This window comes from Jaculus jaculus, chromosome 13 (assembly GCF_020740685.1).
Source record: "Jaculus jaculus isolate mJacJac1 chromosome 13, mJacJac1.mat.Y.cur, whole genome shotgun sequence".
NCBI lineage: Eukaryota > Metazoa > Chordata > Mammalia > Rodentia > Dipodidae > Jaculus > Jaculus jaculus.
Window position 1 is genome coordinate 49,470,668 of NC_059114.1, and position 27,050 is coordinate 49,497,717.

The window sequence follows — 27,050 nt, forward strand, 5'->3', positions numbered from 1 at the left end:
GAGTAAATATGAAAATATGTACTAGCCGTGTGTGGTGGTACACACCTTTAATCCCAGCATTCGGGAGGCAGAGGTAGGAGGATTGCCATGAGTTTAAGGCCACCCTGAGACTACATAGTTAATTCCAGGTCAGCCTGAGCCAGAGTGAGACCCTACCTCGGGAAAAAAAAAAAAAAAAGAAAATATGTACAGTGCCTAGGAGGCAAGGAAGATGCCCATAGAAAATCCACCACTGAATTGTGGGCACACTTTCTTCATTATTCCCTTTCTTCACTGTTTTACATTCTTGTTCTGTCAAGATAAAACAGAACTTTCATAGGTAGTACATTGTTTATTGGAATAAAATTAAACTCTTTCCCTTATTGTTACTTGATTTGTATGGTGGAATTTCCCTGGCAGTGGAAAAGTATTTTTACAAAATGATCTATATCCTTTGCGTACTTTCTATTAGGTGAAGAAAATAATTTAGAAAGCCCACCTCTTGGACTCCTAATCAGTGGTGCTGGGCCCAGGACACCATAGTGGTGTCTTTTGAAAGTGCCCTGAAATAGAAAGTACTGGAATATATTGTACAAGTCAGAGTAAACCACCACTTGATGTAAGTAGCTGCCATGTAAACTTCAACAGATGTATATCAGCACAGCAACAAAATTTCCAAGATATATGAGCAGAGAAAGTAAGTTGAAGCACACTAAAACTTCTGGAGAGAAATGATGCATATATAACACTTTTCAGAAAGTATGACTTTGACATTTACCTACATAACATCCCAAAGTGTAGTTATGTTTCCAATATTGACTTCAAATAACTGATTACTACTTTCTGCTATTACATAAAAGAAGCAAGATGTTGTGTGCAGCTGTTGTAGTTACCTTCACATTCCTTGGACAAAACTCGCAACTGAAAGCAGCTTTTGGGAAGGAAAGGGTTTATTTTGGCTTACAGTCTCAGGGGGAAATTTCTTCACGGCAGGAAAGCATGGCAAAGCAGAGGCTGTACATCAGTTCTTGCTGCAGCAACTGCTGGAAAGCAGCAAGGGTTAGCTGAGCTCTAAGGGGACGTGGGCTGTAACACTGGAAGCTCTCCTAGCAACATACCTCCTCTAGCAAGACTCAGTCTCCCAAATCGCCACCAGCTGGGGGCCAAGCATTCAAAACACATGAGACCCTGGGGGACATCTTGTTTAAACTACCACAGCAGCTCTGTTAAATACTGTTGCACTATTACGTTTTATATACAGCTTTATGATTAAATGTTACACACGTAACCTATATTTATGAATCTTTGGTTTTATTTTTAAAAAACTAGAATGCCAGAAACGGAGTCAAATTCATTGTCAAGAAAACTCAGCAAGTTTGGATCTATAAGTTATAAGCATCGGTACAGGTAAATTGCATATTTTCCTTGGGTTTTTGAATGTAAATACATTTTTATCTATTTATTTATTTGAGAGAGACAGACACAGAGAGAAAGACAGATAGAGGGAGAGAGAGAGAATGGGTGCACCAGGGCTTCCAGTCACTGCAACCGAACTCCAGATGTGTGCGCCCCCTTGTGCATCTGGCTAACGTGGGTCCTGAGGAATCGAGCCTCGAACCGGGGTCCTTATGCTTCATAGGCAAGCGCTTAACCACTAAGCCATCTCTCCAGCCTGTAAATACATGTTTAATACAACTTTTTACACACATGTATGATGACTTTTGTGATTTTTTTGTTCTCCTCCAGAGTGCCAGTGTGTTTTGTCAATCTTTTTTTTAAAATTGTATGTTCATGATATATGTGCATTTGAGTGTGAAGGTGGTTATGTGTGCCATGGTGTGCATGTGGGGATCAGCAGACAACCTGTGTGTTAGTTAGTTCTTGCCTTCCACCTTCTTCTGAGACAAGATTTCTCTTGTTTGCCACTGTGTTTGCCTGTCCAGCAGGTCCATGAGGTGTGGAATTCTCCTGTCTGCCTCTCTTCTTGCCGTAGATGTGCTTGAATTACAGATGCTTACACTAGTACACTTCTGGATTTCTGAGGGTTCTGGGAGCTGAGCTTGTGTCATCAGGCTTTCACAGCAAGTGCTTTACCCACGGGTCCATCTCCCTGACCCTATCTTGTAAATCTTGAAAAAGCGATCTTCCAGTTTTGACATCTGCATTAGCTATGCTAAGTTTAGGTCTTTTAGAACATTGTAGAGTTTATCTGCAGGATTTTAATACAATTATCAGGCCTTTCCAGTTATGATCTGTGATTTTTGAAACAGAGTAGATGTTCTGAATAGTAGCTGACTGCTTGTGTTCATAGAATATTCTTGATCCTATATTGAACACAATACGTAATTTATGTTGTTCCTTAAAACATGTCTTTGATACATACAGTTACTATATACATAAAACCTACATATAGTAATGCTAATTATGCCTTAACTTTATTGAACAGTTATAAATGCCATTGTCATGTTAAATGTCTTCCATCAATTACTTCATTGAATCATCAAAATTTTGTATATTATTCACATTAACTTATGAGGAAACTGGGGCACCAAGAAGCTGTGGGACTCCTCAAGGTAACCCTTCTAGGAAGCACTGATGTTGAATCCATACCCTGGTGCTAATGCCATAGCCCATGCTTTCAACCGTTAGACACATTGAGCCTGCAGTTGAGAAAGCTTGATCATTGGGTAGGTAAGCAGATGTTAGATTCTAACACTGTCCTTAAACATAGGAGTGAGCTCTGTATGTTGAAAAGGCTTTTGTTTTGTTTCAATTCCTTCTGTTCAAAGAGAGCTTGTGATATGCAAGGCATGCTATTAGGACCCCAGAGATGAAAGAATCACAGGGAGCCAGTTCTGCCTTCAAAGAGCCAGTCTGATCTAGGCATTGAAGCAGGTCCCCAGGCCTTGTAATGCCAAGCAGGATTCAGAAATGCTACCCCAGAGACAGGACACCATTCTGTCAGTGTATTAGAGATGCGGCTGAATGAAATGATCCCACAGGAGGTTTAAAAATTAAAAGCCAAGTCATACGCTTACAAGACAACAGCATGCCAGATTTTAATTCCTCTTTTGATATCCCACTCCTGAATCTTAAATTTGACTTATCAGTAGTAAATATGCAGTGCATTAATTTTGTATGTTTTTCAGTTGAATATTTGTTCATTTGGTGAAAAAGGAAAAATGTAGACCTTTTTGATAATTTTAAATATTTGGCTTATTTATTTGAGAGAGAGAATGGGCACCCCAGGGCCTCTAGCCACTGCAAACAAACTCCAGTCACATGTGCTACCTTGTGCATATGGCTTTAAGTTGGTACTGGGGAATCAAACCTGGTTCTTTTTGGCTTTGTAGGCAAGTGCCTTAACCATTAAGCCATCTCTGTAGCCCCTTCCTGATATTTGTATGAAGGTATTTATTGATATTTAAGTATTTAGCCTTCAAGATTTTTGGGTTCTTCCTTAGACAGTGCTATAATTACAAAGTTGTTTTTTTTTTTTTTTTTTTTTTTCCCGAGGTAGGGTCTCACTCTAATTCAGGCTGACCTGGAATTAACTATGTAGTCTCAGGGTGGCCTTGAACTCTCAGCAATCCTCCTACCTCTTCTGGTATTAAAGACATATACCACCACGCCCAGCTAACTACAAGAAATTTAATGAACAATTACTTACTTTTATATTGAGGAGAACAAGTCGCAGCCAGCATTTGGGCTGTTCTTCCAGTTCTGTAATCTACCATTGCCGGGTTAGAGAGAAAACATGAGAATCTTTCTCCTTGTCTTCTGAGTGCAGATAGTGCAAAGGCCTCTGTCCCAGTGTTTATACCATCAGCATAACAGCCATGCTGTTTAACATATGCTCTCCATAGTCCTTGGTTTCGCCAAATGTATTAGTACCTGCTTTCTCATATTTCTTGAAATGCAAATGTTGTGGCCATTGAATTTTGCATATTAAAAATCATTTTTTCTAGGTACTTAAGGTAACTTTTGCAGAATTGGATGCTCTACTAATCTGTTCTAATTTCATGTACGATGTTAACTGCCTAGTAGGAAGCACTGACCTTACATGATAACTTCTGGAAGAGAGACATTTTACCTGTCTGCCAAGAGTTTAGGCAGGAAGGTCTCTGCCTGCTGGGTGGTCACTGCTGCACAGACATCTTAGTGCCAGCTGATGCTAATCTGCCAGCATTTAACCAGCATCGTGTGCTGCCCCTTTTCTGACACAATTTGGAGGTATCCTGGAATGAGAGGAGAGCACAGACAGCCCACTCCTTTAGCCTGCAGGCCGTGAGAGCGTGAAGAGAGAGGCAGCGTGCTGTGTGGCCATGGCATCAGCGTGTGAGTGTAGATGTCTGCGTGTGCGCGTGTTCAATGTGCCGTGCGCCATCCGTGTGATAGAGGAAGACAACGTTCTCGTCTTTGCTTGCTCCTGCTACTTTAGGGTTTGTAATAGGCTAGGAAGCTTCCTGCGTGCTTTAGGAAGACTAGTCATTAATCAAGGAGAAAAAAAAAATCAAATATATTTAGTAATATGGGAAGGTAAATTTCAAAATTAAGGCAGGTAGAAGGCTTGGCTGAAATCTGATATTTCTTTCTTTCTTTTTTTTTGTTTTTTGTTTTTTGTTTTTTGAGGTAGGGTCTCACACTCTAGTCCAGGCTGACCTGGAATTCACTATATAGTCTCAGGGTGGCCTCAAACTCACCATGACTCTCCTACCTCTGCTTCCCCAGTGCTGGGATTAAAGGCATGTGTCACCACACCTGGCTTTGAAATCTGATATTTCAATTCTCCTGTTTGTTTTTTTGAAGAACCAGTAATCTGAAGTGGAGATTGGTTAATCTTGGACAAATGAAATATTTTATTAGATAATTTATATCTCACTCTCTGATCTCTTAAAAATTAACCTTGTTGGGTTGGAGAGATGGCTTAGCTGTTAAGGCATTGCCTGTAAAGCCAAAGGATCCCGGTTTGATTCTCCAGGACCCATGTAAGCTAGATGCACAAGGGGGCACATGCATCTGGAGTTTGTCAGCAGTGGCAGGATGCCCTGGTGTACCCATTCTCTCCCTCTCTCTTTCTCTCTCTCAAATATATAAAATATATTTTAAAAAATTGGGCTGGGGAAATGGTTTAGTGGTTAAGGCACTTGCCTGTGAAGCCTAAGGACCTAGGTTCGATTCTTCAGGTCCAGTGTAAGCCAGATGCATATGGTGGTGCATGAGTCTGGAGTTTGTTTGCAGTGGCTGGAGGCCCTGGCACACCCATTCTCTTTCCCCCTCCCTCCCTTTCCCTTCCCACCCCTCTCTGTCTCAAACAAATAAATAAATAAAAATAAACCTTTTTTTTTTTTTAAATTAGCCTTGTCCCCTTACTTGTGGTTAAGTTGGTTTTGTTGAATGAATTGGTTGAGTGAAATTTATACACTTCATGTTAGAATGAGCTTGAGAATCCCTCCCCAACCCTCCTGAACCCACGTATCCTCCCTATAGGATTTGGTCACAGGAGCACTCACTTTTCATGAAGCATGAAAGAGACACTAAGTTCTCTCAAGAACCTCCTCAGTGCTTTCACACCTGCTGCTCCCCACACATTTAGTAAGTAATTACACTAAGGACCCTTAACCACAGGTAGCAAATCTGGTACCCAAAGAGTGGTGCCTCTCCTCCCTCACTTTGACATTGAAGGGCAGTGGCTTTGTCACTCAGTGTGAGAGGATGGAGGAGAGCAGGTGATCATGGAAACAGAGCTCTGTCCTGTCACAGCAAAGAGCCACCAGACCTTGAGGACACCATCATCTTACACTGCTGGTCTCTTTGCTTTCCTACCACTTTTTCTACCACAGGGAAATAGCATGCTGTAAGGATAAGTAGGTGGAGTACAGTGATGAAAATGAGGCTGCAGCGATTTTAAAAAGTAGCCTGAAGACCGCAGAGCTAGGAAAGGCAGAGCCTTGATTCCCACGGGCTTGGCATTTCAAACTAAGCGTTCTGCCCTGCCCCATGCCAGCAGGCTGTGCTGTACTGACCAGCTGCAGGTCAGAAATTTGTTTTAGTCCAGGGTCCTGTACAGCCTGTGGTAGATTAATTTTAGTTTCTGGATCTTTATCTTAATAATCTTGTGATGGAATTTTTCTCATTTCTTGTTTGTCCCTGAAACCATGAGGAAAAATTGAATAATAAAATACAACCCTATTATAAAATGTTTCAGCGATGTGCATATTGGGTTGTATTTTTATAGCAAATCATTTTTTTACCGTACAATGTGGTACACAATACCCAAGTCTTTTTGATAAGAGAAAAAGTTTCATGCCAATAGATCTTATCTTCATACTGCAAAACATGCATGATAATGGAATTTTATCTTTCTATGGAATCTTTTAAGCTTTTCAGAAATTTTTGTTACTCTATGTACCTTTGAAAAAAGTAGTTAAGTTTCAAGTGAAAGCAAATCTGTCACAGTTTTTTCCTCCTGTCCAGTTTCTATTAACTACTAAACATAAAAGAATGTTACTGACAGAATATAGTCCTTATTCTTCATAGGAGTTCGTATACGCCAAGTGGTACCCCTAGTTAGACAGACAAGGAGTCCTTGTTTGTGAAATCTTTATTTTTAATAAAAATAGGTCGTGAGGAGGGGAAACATTCACAGAAGAACATTTGAGATGAATTTTATGTTACAAGTCTTGTTTAATATTCTTTGGAGAGATGCTCACCAATATTTTTCCTGAAACTGTAGGATAAATAGAATTTGAGCTTCCCCTCTGTCCATGGGTGGCTGTACTTGTAGCGAATTGAACTAGGCATATAGAAATGCATTTTTCTTTCTGTTTTTATCAGGTATGGACATACTTAGTATGTAAATAGAAATGCATTTTTCCTATGCCTATATACTTTCTATTTGGGAAGCCAGTCTCATTCATTGGTACAAATTTTATAGCTGTGAGATGAAATTTTAGTAAGAAAAATGTTCACTGAAATCTAGCAAGTAAAATTACATGATTCCTTAGTGGAAAATAGTTGAGAAGATTAGCCCAGGCTGGGTGTAGTGGTTGCACACCTTTGATCCAAGCACTCGGGAGGCAGAAGTAGGAGAATTTCCATGGGTTCAAGACCACCCTGAGATTACATAGTGAATTCCAGGTCAGTGGGCTAGAGCAAGACCCTACCTCTAAACACCTAAACAAAAAAAAAAAAAAAAAAGAAAGAAAGAAAGAAAGAAAGAAAGAAAGAAAGAAAGAAAAGTCAAGAAGGTTAGCCCAGTTCTTTTCATCTCTGGGACAAAAATGCCTGAGAGAAATAAACTTAAAGGAGGGAAGCTTGATTTTAGTTAATGGCTTCAGAGGTTTTAGTCCAAGGTCAGATGGCTCTGTTGCTTTGGGTTTGAGGTAAGAAGGAATATCATGTCCGTGGAACTATTTTATGGAGGAGTTCGAGTAGTCTACTCACTTTTTGCCAGCTGCACATGGAGAGAGAGAAAACCCTGGAAAAGTTACGTATGTACATATTTTATTGCAAGGCAAAGCTAGTGATCTACTTCCTCCAGCTAAGCCCTACTCGCTAATGGCCCATTGAGCTATGAATTTATCAGTGGGTTAATCCTCTGAGGAGAATAGCACCTTCAGAAGCCCACTGAAACCAAGAGCCTGGGCTGCTGAATGCTCACCGGACCTCTAGAGAAGCAGCCCTCTGCATAGGGTCTAGGCCTATTTTCATTCTTCCTGACACATGATCTGTTAGGTGAGGAGAACACAATAAATGGCTGATTGTACCCTGATGTAGTTCAGATAAAATCACACAGGTCCCACCTTACAGCCTGTCTGCATTTATCCATCATGTGTAATGACTACCTTTGGAAAATTTACCCACTATGACGTTTTTGTTCAGTTGTAGAGCTCAGGGCCACTAGCAACCTTTATTTCTTACTCATAATTCTACTAAGATCTAAATCTAACTCTTCCTCTAATAAGCTTTCTCACCCTGCCATTTCCCTGGGGAAAAATCTCCATTTTTTTTTTCCCCCAACGGCAAGTTCCTCTCATCACTTAGTGCTACTTCCTTGGTCAATATTATAACTGAGGGCGAGTTTAAAAACCTTTGTGGGGGCTGGAGAGATTGCTTAGTGGTTAAGGCACTTGCCTGCAAAGCCAAAGGACCCAGGTTTGATTCCCCAGGACCCACATTAGCCAGATGTACAAGGTGGTGCATAGGTCCGGAGTTCATTTGCAGTGGCTGGAGGCACTGGTGTACCCATTCTCTCTCTGTCACTTTCTCTGTCAAATAAATAAATAAATAAAAATATTTTAAAGAAACCTCTGTATGCTTATTGCCAATGGGGTCTGTGAATTTTTTCATGTTTGCAAATATTCTGAGTGGGATATTGGTTCATTCTGTGGCTGTTCATTTTACTTTGCTAATCAATACGTTTGCTTTTTCAAGTGGCAGGACCGCTTTACAAATGAGCCGAGATCTTTCTGTTCAGCTTCCCCGGCCAGATCAGAACGTGGCAAGAAGTCGAAGCAAGACCTATCCTAAGAGAATAGCACAAACACAGCCAGCTGGTAAGTCGCAGAGCTCCAAGTTATCAATACAGTTGAGATTATTTTCTTTTAGGCAGTGGTTAAAAACTGGCTCAGATAGTGACTATAGCCTTGTAGTGTTGCTATCAACACAAGATTTTTTTATATAAAATTCTATTTTATTTTTAAGGAGGAGGAGGAGAGATAGAACATGCATGCTCCCATGCATTAGGGCCTCCAGCCACGGCCAACTCCAGACACATGCACTACCATGTGCATCTGGCTTATATGGGTTCAGGGGAATTGAACCTGGGTCCTTAGGTTTTGCAGGCAAGTGCCTTAACTGCTGAGCCATCTCTCCAACCCTAATACAAGATTTTCTTTAAATATCTCTTTTTTAAAAAAAATTATTAGCCGGGCGTGGTGGCGCACGCCTTTAATCCCAGCACTCGGGAGGCAGAGGTAGGAGGATCACCGAGAGTTCAAGGCCATCCTGAGACTACATAGTGAATTCCAGGTCAGCCTGAGCCAGAGTGAGACCCTACCTCGAAAGACCAAAAAAAAAAAAAAAAAAAAAAAAAAAATTTATTTATAGCCAGAAGGAGACAGGCAGACAATGGGAGTGCCAAGACCTCTAACCACTGCAAACAAACTCCAGATGCATGCATCACCTTGAACATCTAGCTTATGTGGGTAGTGGAGAATTGAACCCTGGATCCTTAGGCTTTGCAGGCAAATACTTTAAGCACAAAACAATCTTTCCAGCCCTATAAGATTTTTGATTTGATCTGGAAAAGTTTCAAGCAATTAGTAATTACGAATATATTTTTTGTTTATGGTTTTGAGACAAGATCTCACGTAGCCTAGTCTGATCTGGAACACCTCTCCCCTCCGTCTCATAAATATTGTAATTACAGGTGTACACCACCACACCTGGCTAGCAATCAGTACTTATTATTTAAAAAAAAAACAACTTTGTGTGTGGTATGTGCATGCGTGTGTGTATGTGTAGGGATGCATGCATGTGGAGGTCAGAGGTTGACTTCTGGTGTTTTTCTCAGTTGCTTCATTTGCTGAGGCAGGTCCTGTTAGTTGAACCCAGAGCTTGCTGGTCTAGCTAGTCTGGCTAGCCAGCTTGTCCCAGGAACCTTCTGTCTTTGCCTCTGGAGTGCTGGAATTATAGGTGGGCCACCACACCCATGTGGCATTTCTGTGTATGCTGGGGTTCCAGACTCCAGTCCACTGAGCCATCTCCTCAGCCTTGCAATTAGCAATGAGCAATGAGCAGATTCACACAATCACTTGAATCACCATGGCCTCCTTAATGCTTAAAGTTTTAAAAATAAGAGAAATATCATCAGTCAGAAGCACTGAAACTGCTAGAGGAAAAAAGCTTTAGGACTTGTGTATGGGGAACTGATCGCACAGGAAACAGCCCAAGACTTGGCAGATGGGATCCCATGCATTGAAAGCTTTGGCACAGTGGAGTGAACGTGTGGCCTGTGGAACGGGAGGAAATCCTTGCCAGCCATATTCCAGATGGGGTTAATGTCTGTCATATGTGAAGATCTGCCAAAATTAATCAACTGATTAACTTCTTAGCTTAGTGGATCTGAGATTGAATTGAAACAATCTTTAGCAATCTTTTTGAAAAGCAGCCCTAATGATAGAACTTATATACAAAATCCAGTTAGCTTTTTCATCATTACTAGTCTTTTTGTTTTGAAACATAGGAAGTCTGTGGAATATATAGACACACATGTGTCTTGGTATACATATATAAAAATGAAAATTAACCAGCAACCCCAAAATTTCCCTATAGATGTTTTTTCTGATCATATTCTCAATATGAGGAAAGCCCTGTTTGACTTCTGATATTGTACTTTCATTATACTTTCCCTGAGTTAGTTTGTCTGTTTCTTGGGTTTTTTGGGTTTTTTTTTTTTTTTTTTTTTTTTTGAGGTAAGGTCTCACTCTAGCCTAGGCTGACTTGGAACACACTATGTAGTCCCAGGCTGGCCTTGAACTCACAAATATCCTTCTACTGCTGCCTCCCAAATGGTGGCACCACTATGCCTGGCCTTGTCTTTTTTGAGGTAGGGTTTCATTCTAGCCCAGGCTGACCTGGAATTCACTGTGTAGTCTCAGAGTGGCCTTGAACTTATGGCGATCCTCCTACCTCTGCCTCCCAAGTGCTGGCATTAAATGTATGCACCACCACGCCTGGACACAGGTTTAATTTTTTATCATCAGCATAAAGTCCAAGCATAAAGGTTAACTGGCTAAGTTCCACGACAGGCGAGAATGAACATACAGCAATTGTCTTCCTTTTAGATGCCAGTTTGTCTGTTGTTAAGGGTCTATGAGTAAATCATGGTATGTGTTCTCTTGTGTTGGCTCTCTTTATCAACTTTGTGTGTAGTGGGCATGAAAGGGCTTCTTTTTCTATTCTTAGAAAGCTTTCCCATGTTTATCAGTTTATCTGTTCTGTTCTACTGTTGTGAACACTGAGGTATTTAGTTTGGTTTTCATTTCTGGTGCAGATTATTCTTAAAATCCCTCAACAGTGTCAGCTTCATCCTGTGTCTTCAGTTCTCGAGGTTCATAGGATTTTACTGCAAAGCAAACTTTGATCTGTGGCCTTGTATGTCAGTGTCCAGGGTCCTCACGTGCATGGTCTCCTTTGAGTCTCATCATAATCCTGAGGTAGGGCACTGCAGAGTGTATGCTTCTATTTACAAATGAGGAAAACCCGATCCCTGAAATTCTGAACAGCCGGGAACTCTGTGTAGGGACGGGAGCACAGGTCTTCTGTGTCTTTGCCATAATGTATGAACTAAAAAGAATTAAAATCACTTTAATCTGCCTGATTTGCAGGTCTCCTCTTCTCATTGGGCTTAAGGAACACTATTCTTCCTGGTGGTTTTACCTGATGGCAAAAATACAAATTAAAAAGCATGGTTTAAATTTGCAGTAGAGTACCTTGCTATGCCAGTATTGTCCTTAACCCATGTCACTGATGAGGACCTTAGATTTCAAAGATCACTTTATCAGGGTTACTGTGGGGCAAGTTGGGTATGTCCTGATCATCAGCTTATCGGAGGGTAATGAGCAGAGCACTCTCAAACACAACTTACATGAAAAACTTCAGTTAGGTAGCAAGGGACAAGAGAAAACCAGAGTCCCTTGTGAGCCAGTACAGAGGTACAACAAAGCTTCGTGGGGTAGGTGAAGTCTTGATTGAGCAGGCTTCAGCCCATCACATCTAAGGGGCCCCAAAAATCAGCTCACTCTGGCTTGTACCCCCAAGGGGTCACATGACTCCCTGGGCAGCTTTCACCGACACACTGCTTCCAGGGAAGAGGAGCAGAGCCCTGGCTGCCCTGGGCAGGTCCTAACCCGGGATGATGCGTCCCTTCCCAGGCGGGGCAGGAGCGGGCGCTGGGCTGCTGTGGGCCCTTCCGCCCTTTCTCAGCATGTGACACTCTGGGCACGTTCTGCAGTAGTTATTGAGAACCATAGATAAAGGGAACTGGGTCAGTCTAAGGTCACCCAGAGAACGTCTGCAATTACATAAATCAGTTTCTTAAGCAAAAAAACCCTAATCTTCTAATCTAGTTTTATGCTTTATCTACATACTTTGTATTTCTTTTACTGTGAGCAGTCTTGAATCGCCTTGGATGAACAATACTGTGGTTATAATTACTAAGCAAAGTTCAAATCCTGTGGTACTTCTGGGACACATTGCATGCCTTTTAAAATCATTCCGAGGCCCATGAGAATATCAGAAGCTGTCACCACTTCGCGGAGCATTCATTTCTCCGGCAGTGCGAGAACCACACAAGCTTTTTGCGCAAACCTCCAAGGCTTATGCCTTTCTTTCTCCTATGCTCTGTCGAAAATACCTGTCTCTTCCTTTCCCTCCCTCCATCCCTGGAAACCTAACTGCTAGAAGCTACGTTTAGGAACAAAGTTTAACTTTGTTTTTTTCATGGTTTATGTAAAATCCTCCAAATGCAGTTTTCACTGAACAACTGGGACAGTGCTGAGCTGCACCGTCCGTCCTGACCTCACCTGAGGCCAGCATTCAGGCTCTGCCCAGCCACCGAGGAGGCGAAAAGCACCCCTGCAGGGTCAGTGGGGGTGAACTTATTGAAACAAAGTCCTTCTCCAGCTCTAGACAAGGTATAGGTACCCTTTGATGAGGACACTCTCCCAGCATTCGGTGGGTTACTTAAAAATATGGAAGGAACTTTGACTTCATCTTTATAAAAATGTGTGCTTGTTTTTAGATAAAATTTAGAAAAGTTAGAATCCCCTTTCCCCAAAAGAGAAAAATATTGATATTTAATTTCATTTACTAGTATGTTATGGCCTTTTAGTTTATATATCTTTTGCAACAAAAAAAAAAAAAAGCGGTATATAATATTGTGCAACCTTCTTGCCTTTCTCTTTTCTTTTTTTTAATTCCTTCCCTTCCTTCATTTCTTTATTTCTCTTTCCTGTCTTTCTTTCAATGTGGTCTGACAGTGTTGCCCAGGCTGTCCTAGAACCCATGATGTACCCCAAGCTGGACTTTGAATTCTTAGCAGTTCTCCCACTTCAGCTTCATGAGTTGTAGGATTTGGGAAATGATCCAAGACTAGCCTCAAACTTGTAATCCTCCTGCTTCAGCCTCCAAGCACTGGAATTACATGCATGTGCCATGACCTCTGACTACCACAGCACCATTAGTGTCTGGGTAATGCTCTGCTGTAAAGACAGGTGAGACAGAATCTTTAATTTCTTAAACTATTTCAAAGTTTGAAAACTATGCCTTAAGCTTAGGTAAATATCCTTGTAATGATATCTTTTAACTGTTCATGACTATTATATATTTAAAACTGGTGAATATCCATCTTTTGTTTCTAGAGGGAGGATTGTCATTGTTGAATTAAAAATGAGGAAATATATGTACATATATTTTACACATAAAATTTGGGAGTGAGAGAGTGGGCATGCTAGGGCCTCTTGCTGCTATAGATGAGCTTTAGATGCATGTGCCACTTTATGTATCTGGTTTTACATGGGTACTGGGGAATTCAACCTAGGCAGGCTTCAAAAGCAAGTGCCTTTAACCACTGAACCATCTTCCTGGCCCCTTAAATGTTAATTTTCTTGTTCCTCTATTTCAAATGTGTCTTACATTTAGCATCACTTGATCCTGGCTTGTGAAAGTTAGGAGATATTCCCCACACCTAAGGTAGTGGGATTTGAACTTGGAGCAGAATATTTAAAGAATGTCCTGTAGTTTCCACCAGCATCAGTTACTGTGATACTTTTTAGTCCTTGACCACCAGGCCTCATGGACTGACAGTCTCTGTGAAATGACTGTGAGGGCGTCTGGGGTGGGTGGGGGTCTATAATGAGGCCTTTTGGTCCCAGTGTCCTATCAGCTCAGAAAGTCCACCTTGCAATCTGCTCAGATCCTTTTCCTCCCATAGTGGCTGCTTAGGACCAGCCCTTCCCTCAGAGGCTTCCTTTCTCTGGAACGCACTCATGGCTAACTGGCCAGGAAGGAGACAGTGGTTTCCACTTGTTTAAAAAATACATAAACAAGTAAGAGTTTTGCTAGTTTAAGGATATAGCTGTGGCAGTGATAGGGTGCTTGTCTAGCATGTGTGAGGTCCCAGGTTTTATTTCAGCACTATAAAAACAAAACAAGTCTAAAATTGTTTTTACTGGCTACAAAGAAACAACAGTATTACTTTAGTAATTTCATGGCCATAGTTAGTTAAAATATTGGAGGAAATTAGAAATTTCTTTCTTCTTTCCTTTCTCCACTAGGGATTGAATTTAGGGCCTTGCACTTTGCCACTGGTTCAAGGTCTTGATAAATTATCCAGGCTGGCCTTGAACTTACTGTGTAGCTGGGATTATAGTCCCACTTTGGCAATTTTTTTTTTAAATACAGAGTAAATTTATTTTGTGATGTCCTTTATTTGAAATAAATTTATATTGCAAATAAGAAGGTACATATTTCTATTTTAATATGGCCAGCTATTAATTTTTAGAGACTTAATTCAATTGGTATACTCATTAAATAAAATTTTAGAAATACGGTTTTAAAATTACCAGCATATATTCTCACTTCACTTCTGACGTTTATATATAATTAACAAGTTCTAATAGAAAGGAGTTATTTTTGTTAGGTTGTACTCTTATAGTTTGTAACTTTTTATTTTAGAAAAACTTTCATTTATTTCTTTTGAAGAGAATGATTCAATTTGAGTAGACTGCTGTTATCCTTAACCAGCACCCTAGCTCCCTATAAGTTCAAAGAGTTCTTTATTCACCTTTCAGTCAGGAATAAAAAAAATGTCTGATAGCCTAAAGGTCATTGTGTTTATAATCTGCTAAGTTTAGGCCTTGGCATCTCTATGAGGAAGTACATTCCAGACCCAGGAGCCTGCACCCAGCAGCCCGCTGCCCCACCCAGAGTTCAACACCAGGGCAGACAGCCAGAGCATTCCTGCAAATCACAGTTGCCTCCGAGGTGGACAGAGCTACATGTAGCATGAGAAGGGAGGTGGCAGGCCGGAAATGTCATGTTTGCACAGCCCCTTTCTCTCTGATGAGGTGTTGGCAGCCTGTGCAGGTGGGCTTTTGTCAGCAGGTTCTGCTCTATGTAAGCAGTAATGACAGCATATTTAAGAATTAGCTATAAGGAAAATAATGGGTATGGTGTTTGAATTTCCTAAAACTACCCTACTAATGGACACAGGAGAAAATAGTTGCCACAGTATCTCTGGACCATGAATTAGCAGGACAGGGTGACGTTTGCATTCCTGTTCTGGTTCTGTGGAAGGGGCCATGGGCACCCTGGGGATGTGGAAAAAAAAAGACCTCTGAGTGAGGCAGTTGTGTCCACTGTGCAAGGAGACAGCTACAGCCCGCGTGGCAGCTGTTTCTGCTCAGGAGTATGGACCCAGTGGTCACAACTCTTCGAGGGTTTTGAGAAGTATGAAACTTGGATATTTATGTGAACTTGCCAGAATTAAAAAATACTAGCAATTAGGTTTATTGTAAAAATATCTATGTGCTAAATCTGAATGGCATTTGGCTTGAAGGCTGCCTCTTTGGAACCCCGGATTGGCAGAGTTGGGGTGAATGGCTGCTCTACCTTGTGCGCTATGGGCTCACTGGCTTCTCCAGTGTCTCTGAGAATCACCACCCTTTCTTCAAACACTTCCTTACTCTTGCTATGAACACTTTCTAATTAGTAAGTCTGTCAGCCAACTGCAGGGGACTATGTTGTTGCCACACATCTGGACCCCATTGCCAATCTTTCCCCGGTGGGTAGCTGACCAGCATCTCTGGGTGACGTGAGGCAGGTGCAGCCAGTGCAGGAGAGACAGGGAGAGGCTTCGATGAGTGAAGTGCAACGTCCTTGATGCAGTATAGCGCCACGCTGCAGAAGACCAGTCATGTTAATGCAGAGTCGTTTACTGGGTGCCTCCCATGGTTCCTTGTGTTAGATGTGAGAGTCAACAGAAGACCCAGCCCGTGGCCAGGCTGTGTGAATAGACATGGTCTATCAGATTGAGGCATTGTGCATCCAGTGACTTTGAGAAAATGTGTCTGGTAAAGTTGGGATTGGCTTCCAAGGTCCACATTATAATACTATTTTGAATGTCGTAAATGCATTATAAATAACCATGAATACCTATCAATTATAAATAATTATATTTTAAATATAATTAAGTTTTATATTTTAAAGTCAAATCACTAGCTCGAGCCTCTATTTCTTATCTGTTCAATGGGGATATTAGCCCCTGCCTCGTAGGTGTTGTCATGGCGATGGTGTCTGAAGTAACCTGAGAATCCTATTGGGCATTTGTGGGGACTTGGTATACTTTCATTTCCTACTCCTAAAAATAAAAGTATTTTCCTACATATAATGTGAACCGGTTTGCAAATACACTGATAAGTGTTTGAATTATATTTACAGAAATAGCATCAAATTTACATACAAAGGATAATGTTATGTTACTTTGCGGATCTGTGGGCATTTGAGACTGAGGGTGGGGACTGAATGGAACTTTAGAAGAAAGCAGGACTTTCACTTTACTGTGCAAGATTCATCATAGGTAGGGCTTGAAGGAATGGACAGTTCAAAGCACACCCTGTGTATAAGCTATATAGGACTTTTTGCTTGTTTCCTGTGATTGGGTTCCAGGCTGGCCTTGAATTCATCATGATTCTCCTACCTCAGTTTCCCAAGTAGTGGGGTTACAGACCATGCATCACCATGTCTTGCTCGTGTGTCGGTTCTTTTGTCATTTTTGCTGTCAAATCATAGCACTCAGGGCAGCTATTTGGAGGTATATTTGAGGTCATTTAGGGATTTCCTTCCTCTACTCTTCTCCTCCTACCTTTCAGAGTCAACTTTAGTCCAAGCTGTTAAACCTGTGTTGAGAAAACATCTAAGATTAAATTTAGTATAATCACCATCTTGCCTGTAAATGCAGCAGTGTTAACCTATTCAGGATGTTGTACAACAGATCTCTAGAATGTTTTCCTCTTAAACAGTGAAGCTCAGTTCCCACGAAACACCCTCCTGCCTTCTTGGAAAGCACCATTCTACTTTCTGTCATTATTTTCCTCCTCCCCACTCCAAATGTTCTTTGCTCTCTCCATCCTCCCTTGGGATTTCCAATGATGCTGAATTGGAAACAAACTGTGTGTGTGTGCACGCACCTGCAGATTTGGCATCGAGTGCACATGTATGAGGAAAAAAGAAAGTCAGATGGCTCTTCAATCTATGTTCTGCTTTCTTTCCTTGAGACAAAGTCTCTCATTGAAGGCGATTGTGGTAGTGAACACCTTTAATCCCAGCACTAAGGGTGCCAAGGTAGGAGGATCACTGTGAGTTCAAGGCCAGCATGCATAATGAATTCAAGGCCAGCCTGGGACTAGCAAGAGAGCCCCACCTCAAAAAAAAAAAAAAAAAAAAAAAAAAAACAGAGAGAGAAAGAAAAAGTAAGTCTTTCATCATTGAACATGTAGGTGCCACTTTTGGTCAGACTTGCTGGCCAGTGAGACTCAGATCTCTGTTCCCTACCGGACAGACAAGGGGCTACGGGTATGCATGACCATGCCAGCTACTTATGTGGGTGCTAGGGAATTGAACTGAACCCAGGGCGAATTAGGACCTCTGACTCTCAAGCTTGCATAGCAAGTGCTTTTACACACTAAACCATTTCCCTGGCCCTGGAAACAAACTTCTTATAGTTTATTTGTATTAACAAGGAGATTGTGTGACAATTTTAAAGTTCATGCAATTAATTGTTCTGTCATCTGTGTCTGGTGGTTTCCCTACTTGAAGTAATTAGTTTACTTGTCTTACCTGAGTGAATTTTCATGTCAAGCAGACAATGGAAAGAGAGGAAACAAAGAAAGGACAAAGCCTAAAGGACTCAGAGAGGGTAGACAATGTTGTTGAATGATGAGTGCATAGAAGCCAGGGCTTTCTACACTGAGGATTTTATTAGTAAGGCCTCAGAAAATTATTACATCAATAATTTCTCTTCTACGATATGAGCAGAGCACTGGCTGTTTGGTCAGTCCATCTCAACTACCTAAACATGCAGCTGTGGGGAAATGGATAATAATGCACACTGCATCAAACACCCCAACTGTTTTGTTTTTTTTTAATCTGCAAGGAGGATTTAAACTATGTTGGTCTGATTCCACAGTCCATGATACATGCTTGAAAGGCCAGACCCCATGAGAAGCCCATAAAGGGAGAGGAATGCTAATGACTAATAGTCAAGGAGCATTACCCTGTTCCTGGCTCTGCACTGTAATTCTAAGATTAAAGTTGAAAATCTAGACATGGGGCTTGTCCTGGACCACAGAGCTAAGGTTTGAAACTAATAGAAAAAGCTAAAAGTGACTCATAAATATATATGTCTTGATAAAGAATGGTCTCCAGGATATATAGTCATAGGGAAGGAAATAAAAAGCATGGGTCCTGGTAATGCATAGTATGTTCCTATTGTATAAAAAGAAACAAAAACCAGAGCTGTATACATACAAATATACTTGTTGGCGTGGGTATATTGTAAACTAGTCATAGAGCTTTTGGGAAGGGTTTCTGAGAGAATGGGGAATGGGGGAGAGATTTTATTTGCTTTTTTCATATAATGACTATTTAAAGCCCTAAAGATAATTGTCAGGAGTCCATTAAGTTTACAAAATAATTTCAAATGCACATTCATGTTTCCAGTAGAGACAGTCTCAGAAGGCTCTGTACTGAGGATGTGTGACTATCCTAGAAAGCATGGGCTATGTAAGGTACAGAGAAAGTAATGGACCAATAGCAGACCTATATTGTAAAGTTTAAATATTAGAAGTTTCTCCTGTGTTGTAAGAGACATAACTAGAGTCTTCAAGGATGGGGTATGAGGCTCCTTTGCACATGTCAGTCCAATATTAAGTCCTGAGGATTGCAGGTCGTGCCTCAAGTAGCCTATGCTTAATTTCAGAGGAAGAAGACGGGACCCTTGCCTTAGAGGCAGCAGACTTACTGTGTGTGCAGGGGAGGGCACCAGGGACTGAAGGGTGAAGTGATTTGTAAGCATAGCTGGTCTGACCAGCGCCTGAGGATCTCTATGTGTTAGGGACTGGAAGAAAAATGAGGGTGAGTGAAAAGACTGGGAAAAGATGGTGATATAATAGCTCTCACACCTGTTGGGCCTTTGATGGGGGTTGTGAGGTTGGTACCTCTCTCCTGTGGTCGGCTAAGGACAGGAAACCGAAGAGGTTCATGCTAATTCTCGTCCAAGGGAATTAGAACAAAGCATTTTGAGCAAGAGCGACTGTATGCTGTGTGGTGATGGAGATGGCTTCCAGATGGTTACCAGAATATTAACTTTGCTCTGGACAGGGCTCTTCTTTGTTATGATGACAAACTAAAATTATATAATCAGCTGAGATAATGTCTAAATCATGTGTTTCCACTTCCCCTTCAGCCTAACTGTAAGAATGTCTGCCCTGAGGAAGATAGAGGTGGTTTGTTGCCTGATTATATAAGCCTTTCCATTGAGAAAGCACTAGGAACAGTGGAGAGTGCAGAAGATATTAAATAAATAAATAGCATATTGATCTAAATTTGAATAGTCAAGCATTTCTTGTTTAACTTGGCTGTGATATGTTGCTCCACATTCTGGGCTTTTGTAATATAATTCATAAAATTAAAAGATTAAGTCATCTATAAACTTGAGTCTCCTCTTCTTCCTAAAATTCCCTCACTTTACTGGCTTACCTGTGTCAGAGTTGGAACGACCAAATATTTTTTAAAAAGATATAAAAGAATTTTTAAAAATATAATCTTGACTACTTTGGAAGTTTTATAAATGTGAAAAATATCTTCCCAGATTATAAAATGTACTTTTGCCATTGGAAATATACAGCATTCCCATATTGAGGAAACCTTTTATCTGAGTCTCTTAGCACATATGAAGGATCAAATAAAACTCTTTTGGGGGCTGGAGAGATGGCTCAGCAGTCAAAGTCACTTGATTGAAAGGATGATGACCCAGGTATGACTCCCCAGTACCCGCATAAAGACAGATGCATAAAGTGGCGTTCGCATCTAGAGTTTGTTTGTAGAGTGGCAGGAGGGTCCTGGCGCGCCCATGCCCCCCGCTTGTATCTGCCCGCGAATATTAACAAAAGCAAAAAATGTTGACAAGTTGCATAAAATTCATTGTAAGAGTCTTTGCATTAATATCACTTCTAAATTATTCTGTGTGTGTGTGTGTGTGTGTGTGTGTGTCTCTGTGTGTGTGTGTAGATATGCATATGTGTTTGCACATGTGTATTGAGGCCACAGGTCAGTTTTGGGTGTCTTCCTCACTTTCCACCTTGTTTGTTACCTTTTTTTTCTACTTTATCTTTAAGACAGGGTTTCTCATTGGACCTGGAGCTGAATTGGAGAGCCGCAGTTGAGGAGATTAGCTAGGCAGACCTATGCATTTGGGGGGGCTGCTGTTACATTGTGGGTACCTGGTACTACCCTGAGCAGCTGGTTTGCAGAGAAACAAAACTGGAGTTGTCTATGTGAGAAATACTGAGGGGGCACCACATGTTGCTAGATCCCCCGCTCAACAGCCCTTGGGGGTGGGGGTAAGAAAGCGCTTTGTCAAGGACACAGGCTCGGGGAGTCAGAAGAGAAGCTGAAAGTAGACTTGTTTCTTTTTTTTTTTTTTTTTTTGGTTTTTCGAGGTAGGGTCTCACTCTGGTCCAGGCTGACCTGGAATTAACTCTGTCATCTCAGGGTGGCCTTGAACTCATGGCAATCCTCCTACCTCTGCCTCCCAAGTGCTGGGATTAAAGGCGTGCGCCACCACGCCCGGCCTAGACTTGTTTCTTAAGGAAAACAGACATCGCTGTATATCCCTACCCCGCTTCCCATTGGTCCTTTCGTATACTCCTTCCCCTCTTCCCATTGGCCCTTTCGTTGTTTGTCATTGTGTTGTCCCTTTTTCACTGGCTCGTTTCCTGCGTCGGGGTGTCCGGGTGTTTAGGCAGGGTTCAGCTTGGCTCACAGGGGAAGTAGGAGGCACGCCTGTGCTGTAGTCTCAGGGCCTGGTCCCCGGGCCCCCTGCGCATGCTGCTTCTACAACCACATAGCTTTAAGGGCAAGCTAGGATTTAATTGGAATGTGGGGGTACAGGTTTAAAAAATCAAAGCAAATTTTAAAAAGTAAAAGGTATGGGATGATTTTAAAATATAAAGTCCCACTTTTCCTCCCTGTGGTTTGATACTCCAGATTGGCCTTGAACTCATTATGCTCTTGCCGGAGACACTTGAGAGCTGGCATTACAGAAACAAGCTACCATGCCTAGAATACTATCAGTCCATTTTTAAAAGAAAATGTCTAAGTTTTGGGGCACCTTTTACAGAGCAAAGAGGGGGAAAGGCGGCAGTAGTGTCAAATGTCATCGTGTCAGACCGACCATAGTCGGATGGAAGTGTTGAGCCAGGCTGTTTCCGCGCCTTTTCCAATGTGCCTTCATGCTGGTGCTTACTTTCAATCTGTGAGAGATTTATTAACACAAGACACATCTGATTCGATGTTTCTCTTAAGGTTAATGTGTCTGTTCTTTCTGGGAGTGTTTAGCATTCCAAGCATAACTACCCAAACTGGCAAAGCAAGGAAGGAGCTGGAGAAATGGATCAGTGGGTAAGAAAGCTTGCTGGTCAAGCATGAGGGCCTGCTTGGACATATTGATGACCTCCAGGTTCAGTGAGAGGCTGTCTCAAGGAAGTGAGGTGAACAAGCAACATGGCGTTCTTCTCTGATCTCCAAATGCATGAGCCATAACTTCAGTTAGAAGTTGAACACCTAAGGACATTTGTCATGGAGCACAGAAAATTAGATAAAAATGACCCCTTATCTGCAGACATTCAGACAGATCAAGTTGACACAGCAGTTACTTTCTTAGCACTTATTAAACAGCATGGATTTATTAATGCTGTGCTAAAGACTTTGTATAAATTGTCAGATTTAATCCTCTTATACACTGCGTAACTGGTTGGTAGTATTCCTGTTTTTTAGATGAGAGAAGTGAGGCCCAGAGGAGTTTGATAACTTGTCCAAGAAAAATTACAAGGTCAATTGAGAGTGGGTAAATTGGCAAATCTGAGAGACAGTTTTGTGTGTGGCTTTCAACTTTGCATGCTTAAGCACTTGCAAGACTAGAGCTGTGAAAGGTCTGCTTCAAGGCAGGCACGACGTATGGAGTGTCAGAGTGGGACTCGGACAGAGGTGTGTGTCCGCGGGATAATTTGCTATGGCTGGAGGCAATTCGAAGTAACATTGTGAAGGAAGTAATTTTTAAAGGACAGATAAGCACAGGAGATATAAAGCTGTTATATGTAACTCCTGGGGTGGAGTGGATAGGGGAATAGTAATAATTTGTTCATTTAGTCATACTTTTATGAATAAGCTTGTGTAATAAAACACAGATTAACAAGGGGAAGGTGTGCAGGTTTATTTAGTGCAAGCTTTATGTGACACAGTAATGTTCAGAAATGAAGACCCAAAGAAATGGGGAAATCATGTTTATTCAATGACAGTCATGCAGAAGTCTGGTTAAAGGACAAAGGTGAAATTGAAGGTGATAGATAGGGGTCTTCAAGGTGGAAGGAGGGAAAGGAAGAGAATCACTTTCCCAGATTTTATGACCTGCTTCCTATGGAGAGTGGCACGTGTGTGTGTGTGTGTGTGTGTGTGTGTGTGTGTGTGTGTGTGTGCTACATACACATGTACAGGTACACACATGCACAGTGCATGTGTGGAAGTCAGAGGACAGCGTCTAGCATCTATCCTCACCTTCCGACCTTGTTTGAGGCAGGATCTCTTGCTCATTCACTGCTGTGGCCCGTAGCTTCTGGGGTTCTCGGGTGCCTCCCAGCTTGCTGCAGACGCACCGCAGTCACAGGCGCTCATGCTGCCGCGTGTGGCTTTACCGGGTCCCGTAGCTCTAAACGCCAGAGCTCATGCTTCTGCCACAGATGCTTTGTCCGCTACGTCGTCTCCCCATTTCCCAACATACCTTTCTCTAAGACTTTTCTTCTCATTTTGACTTCCAACAAAATTGAAAGACGATCACATGAACTAGGATTCTCAGCATTAAATATTTGTGAAATAAAAACAGGAATAGAATTGTTGCTAAACATCTCATTCTAGCAAAAAGTAAAATTCTTAAATGGATCTAATGCATGAAATTAGTTTTAGATAAAACTCCATTTATTGAATTAAGAACTTTCCAATAAAAATTTACTTGTCATGTTTAATATTTTACCAACATTATGAGTATGGCATGCTGGTAATATGACTACTAAGTGTAACAATAATTCAGAAGTTGGTATTTAACATCTATGGTTTTATGGCAATGAGAAACTTTTGATTCATGTCAGAGGACATAAACAAACAAACAAACAAAAAAGAATAAATATTGTTAAAATGTCCATGCTGCCCAAAGTGACAGATCCAATGCAAAAACCCTGTCAAAATACCAGTGATGTTTTGTTTGAGATAGTCTCATGTAGTCCGGGCTGTCCTCAGACTTGCTGCTACGTGGCTGAAGTTGGTCTTGATTCTTTTTTTTTAAATTTTTTTGTTTATTTTTATTTATTCATTTGAGAGCAACAGGCAGAGAGAAAGAGGCAGATAGAGAGAGAAAGAGAGAATGGGCAGCCAGGGTCTTGAGCCATTGCAAACGAACTCCAGATGTGTGCACCCCCTTGTGCATCAGGCTAATGTGGGTCCTGGGGAATCGAGCCTAGAACCAGGGTCCTTAGACTGCATAGGCAAGTGCTTAATCACTAAGCTATCTCCAGCCTGGCCTTGAATTCTTGATCCTTCTGTCTCTGCCTCCCAAGTACTAGGATCACAGGTGTGTATCACCACACACAGCACCAATAACATTCGTTGCAGAATAGAAAAAGCAACCTTAAAATTCATATGGAGGGCTGGAGAGATGGCTTAGCGGTTAAGTGCTTGCCTGTGAAGCCTAAGGACCCCGGTTCGAGGCTCAGTTCCCCAGGTCCCACGTTAGCCAGATGCACAAGGGGGCACATGCGTCTGGAGTTCGTTTGCAGAGGCTGGAAGCCCTGGTGCGCCCATTCTCTCTCTCCCCCTCTATCTGTCTTTCTCTCTGTGTCTGTCTCTCTCAAATAAATAAATAAATAAATACTTAAAAAAAAATTCATATGGAACCAAAAATTTAAAAAAGAGACTAGTCAGAGCCATTGAGTAAAAATGAACACAACAGAAGGCATTATACAAGCTGAGTGTGGCATTGTGGCCTCCATGGTGATGAGTCTGTGGGTTCAGTCCACCAAAGGAAAACAGACAACAGAAGGCCCGACATGGCTGTCGGCATAGTAACAGACACAGTGATGACGGAAGCAGAAAAGAGATCTCAGAAGTAAACCTACACATCTACACTGATCTGATTTTCAACAAAGGTGTTAAGGATGGCTATGTCCTTTCAACATTGTGCTTGGAAAATTGGATATCCACAATCAGAAAAGTAAAATTAAGGCTGGAGAGGTGATTTAGTGGTTAAAGCACTTGCCTGTGGAGCCTAAGGACCCAAGTTCGATTCCCCAGTACCCACATGACAACTCAATTCCCATAAAAATTCCAAGAATATTCTTCTCAGAACTAGAAAAATGAATTCAATTGGAAACACTGAAGACCAACATAGCCAAAGGAAACCTAAGCAGAAATAACCTCACTGGTGGTAGAGTTCCTGATCCAAAAGTATACTATAGAGCCATACTAACAAAGTTAGCATGATACTGGCAGAAAACAGACACACAGACCAATGGAATAGAAATGAGTGCTCAGAAATAAGCCCACTTAGCTTTGCTCACCTCATTTTCAACAAAGGTATCAGAAATATACACTGAGTTAAAAAATAGCCTGTTCAGCAGATGGTGCTGGCAAAAGTAGATATTCATCTGCAGGAAAAAGAAACTAGAGCCATATTTCTCACCATATACACGGATCAAGGACCTTTAGGTAAAGTCAGGAACACTGAAATACTATAAGAAAACATAGGCAATACACTAGAAATTATAAGTATAGGTAGAAACCTTCTGACGAGGACCCTAATAGCACAGGAAATAGTCCCAAGACTCAACAGATGGGACAACATGAAATTCAAAAGCTTCTTCATAGCAAAGGAAACGGTCAGCAAACAAGAGACCTACAGATTTGGAGACGATCTTTGTTAGCTATTCCTCTGATGGGAGGCTATCTAGACTGTATATCGAACTGCAAAACCTAAATACCAGAAAAAAAAATCCTCAAAACTACCAATCAATAATTGGGCTAATGAAATGAACAATTTTCAGAAGAAAAACAAACAGCTGACAGATATTTTTTAAAAGTTTAACATCTTTGAGTCATCAGATAAATGCAAACAAACCATTTTGAAATTTCATCTATCAAGAAAACCAGTGCTGCTGGGGTTGTAGAGATCGGGGAACTCTTCTTCATATTCCCTGTTGACAAGATTGTAACTGGTGCGGGTACTACAGATCTCAGTGTAGAGGTTTCTCATAACGCCAAAACGAGCTATCATATGGCCCAGTTATAACACTTCCGGGTATGTATTCAAAGGACTCTGTACCCTACCACAGAGATACTTGTACATCCATGTTCCACTAGGAAATGAAATCAGCCGATGACTGCATATGAACATGTAGCACATATACAAAATGGAGTTCTACCCAGCTATAAAAAAATGAGGTTATAAAATTTGCAGGAAAATACAGTTAGGAAAAAAATATACTCAAGTAAGCCCAGAAAGACAAAAATCTTCTGTTCGCAGTCGTATGTGGATCCTGACATGAGACTGACTGTGGGCTGTTATTCGAGATAGGAGAGCATGAGAGGGAAATAAGAGGTAATGAGAAGGATGAAAGGCCGCAGTGAAAGCAGAAGGGAGGCTAAGTTGGGGAAGGGAAGACACACTGGGGTGGGAAAAGGGAGACAGCTCCATTCTAAATGTACATACTCACTTTAACAAATTGGATCCTTGGGTAGCAGTTAAGATACAATTTTTTCCTCCCTCCTCTTCCTCTCCCTTCTCCCCTTCATTTCTCCATCCCCCAGTTCTCCTGTGGCTAGAACACAAGGCTTGTGCATGTGGGGCAGGTGCTATATTCCACTAAGCTGTTTCCCTAGCCAGCCTTTAAAGTGCTGATGAAAAAGGGTTACTTTTCATCTCAGATACATGCACTGAGATGGATACTTTATCAAATTTCCTTTGTAGTGATTACCCATGTGAAAAAGACAGCTGAGCTCAGCCACACAGGGGCTCAACAAACATGGAAGAAGACAAAATATAAGATTTCCATTTTCCCTTATCTAAATAAACCCTTTAAAAGCAAAGCTTGTTTACAATTATATGTACTTGTATTTACCTTGAATACTATTAAAGTATTATTAAATACTTTATATTAACTATTGCTAATATTGCCAGGCATGGTGGCGCACACCTTTAATCCCAGCATCGGGAGGCAGTGGTAGGAGGATCACCGTGAGTTCGAGGCTACCCTGAGACTCCATAGTGAATTCCAGGTCAGCCTGGGCTAGAGCAAGACTTTGAAAAACCAAAAAAAAAAAAAAAAAAAAAGTTACACCAAATAAAAACCTTTGAAGTCATGAGTGGTAGAACTCTCCTTTGAAAAGACCCAACCTTATTCCAGGTAGAGTAGAGTGATCGCCTGCCGTAGACCAAGAGCATCAGTGGGGCTTTGGGAGAAGGTGGCTGGGGAAGGTGTGGTGTATGCTGTTCCAAACTATATCATTCTTTTGGGGCTTAGGGAAGTTTTCAGTGCCTTAAAGCACTTGAGTACCAAGGTTTTCTGTTTGTGACACAATGTCTGTCCTCTTACCAAGGAGTAAAGCATTTGCAATGCAGGTTTCCTGAGGTGCTCTTGGCTTTAGTCAACCCTTCACAGATAAGGGCTGCCGCTGGGCCCTGA

At 41.4% G+C, this 27,050-nt stretch overlaps 1 protein-coding gene across 3 annotated transcripts in view; it reads left to right on the forward strand.

Moving 5' to 3' along the window:
- Epb41l4a (erythrocyte membrane protein band 4.1 like 4A) overlaps nucleotides 1-27,050 on the forward strand; it is a 266,656-nt gene that overhangs the window by 186,921 nt on the left and 52,685 nt on the right. For all 3 annotated transcript variants that reach the window (XM_004652565.3, XM_045132757.1, XM_045132758.1), the window contains exons 11-12: nucleotides 1,309-1,386; nucleotides 8,416-8,537. In XM_004652565.3, the coding sequence (XP_004652622.1) occupies nucleotides 1,309-1,386; nucleotides 8,416-8,537 (200 nt within the window). The remainder of the gene's footprint in view (nucleotides 1-1,308; nucleotides 1,387-8,415; nucleotides 8,538-27,050) is intronic.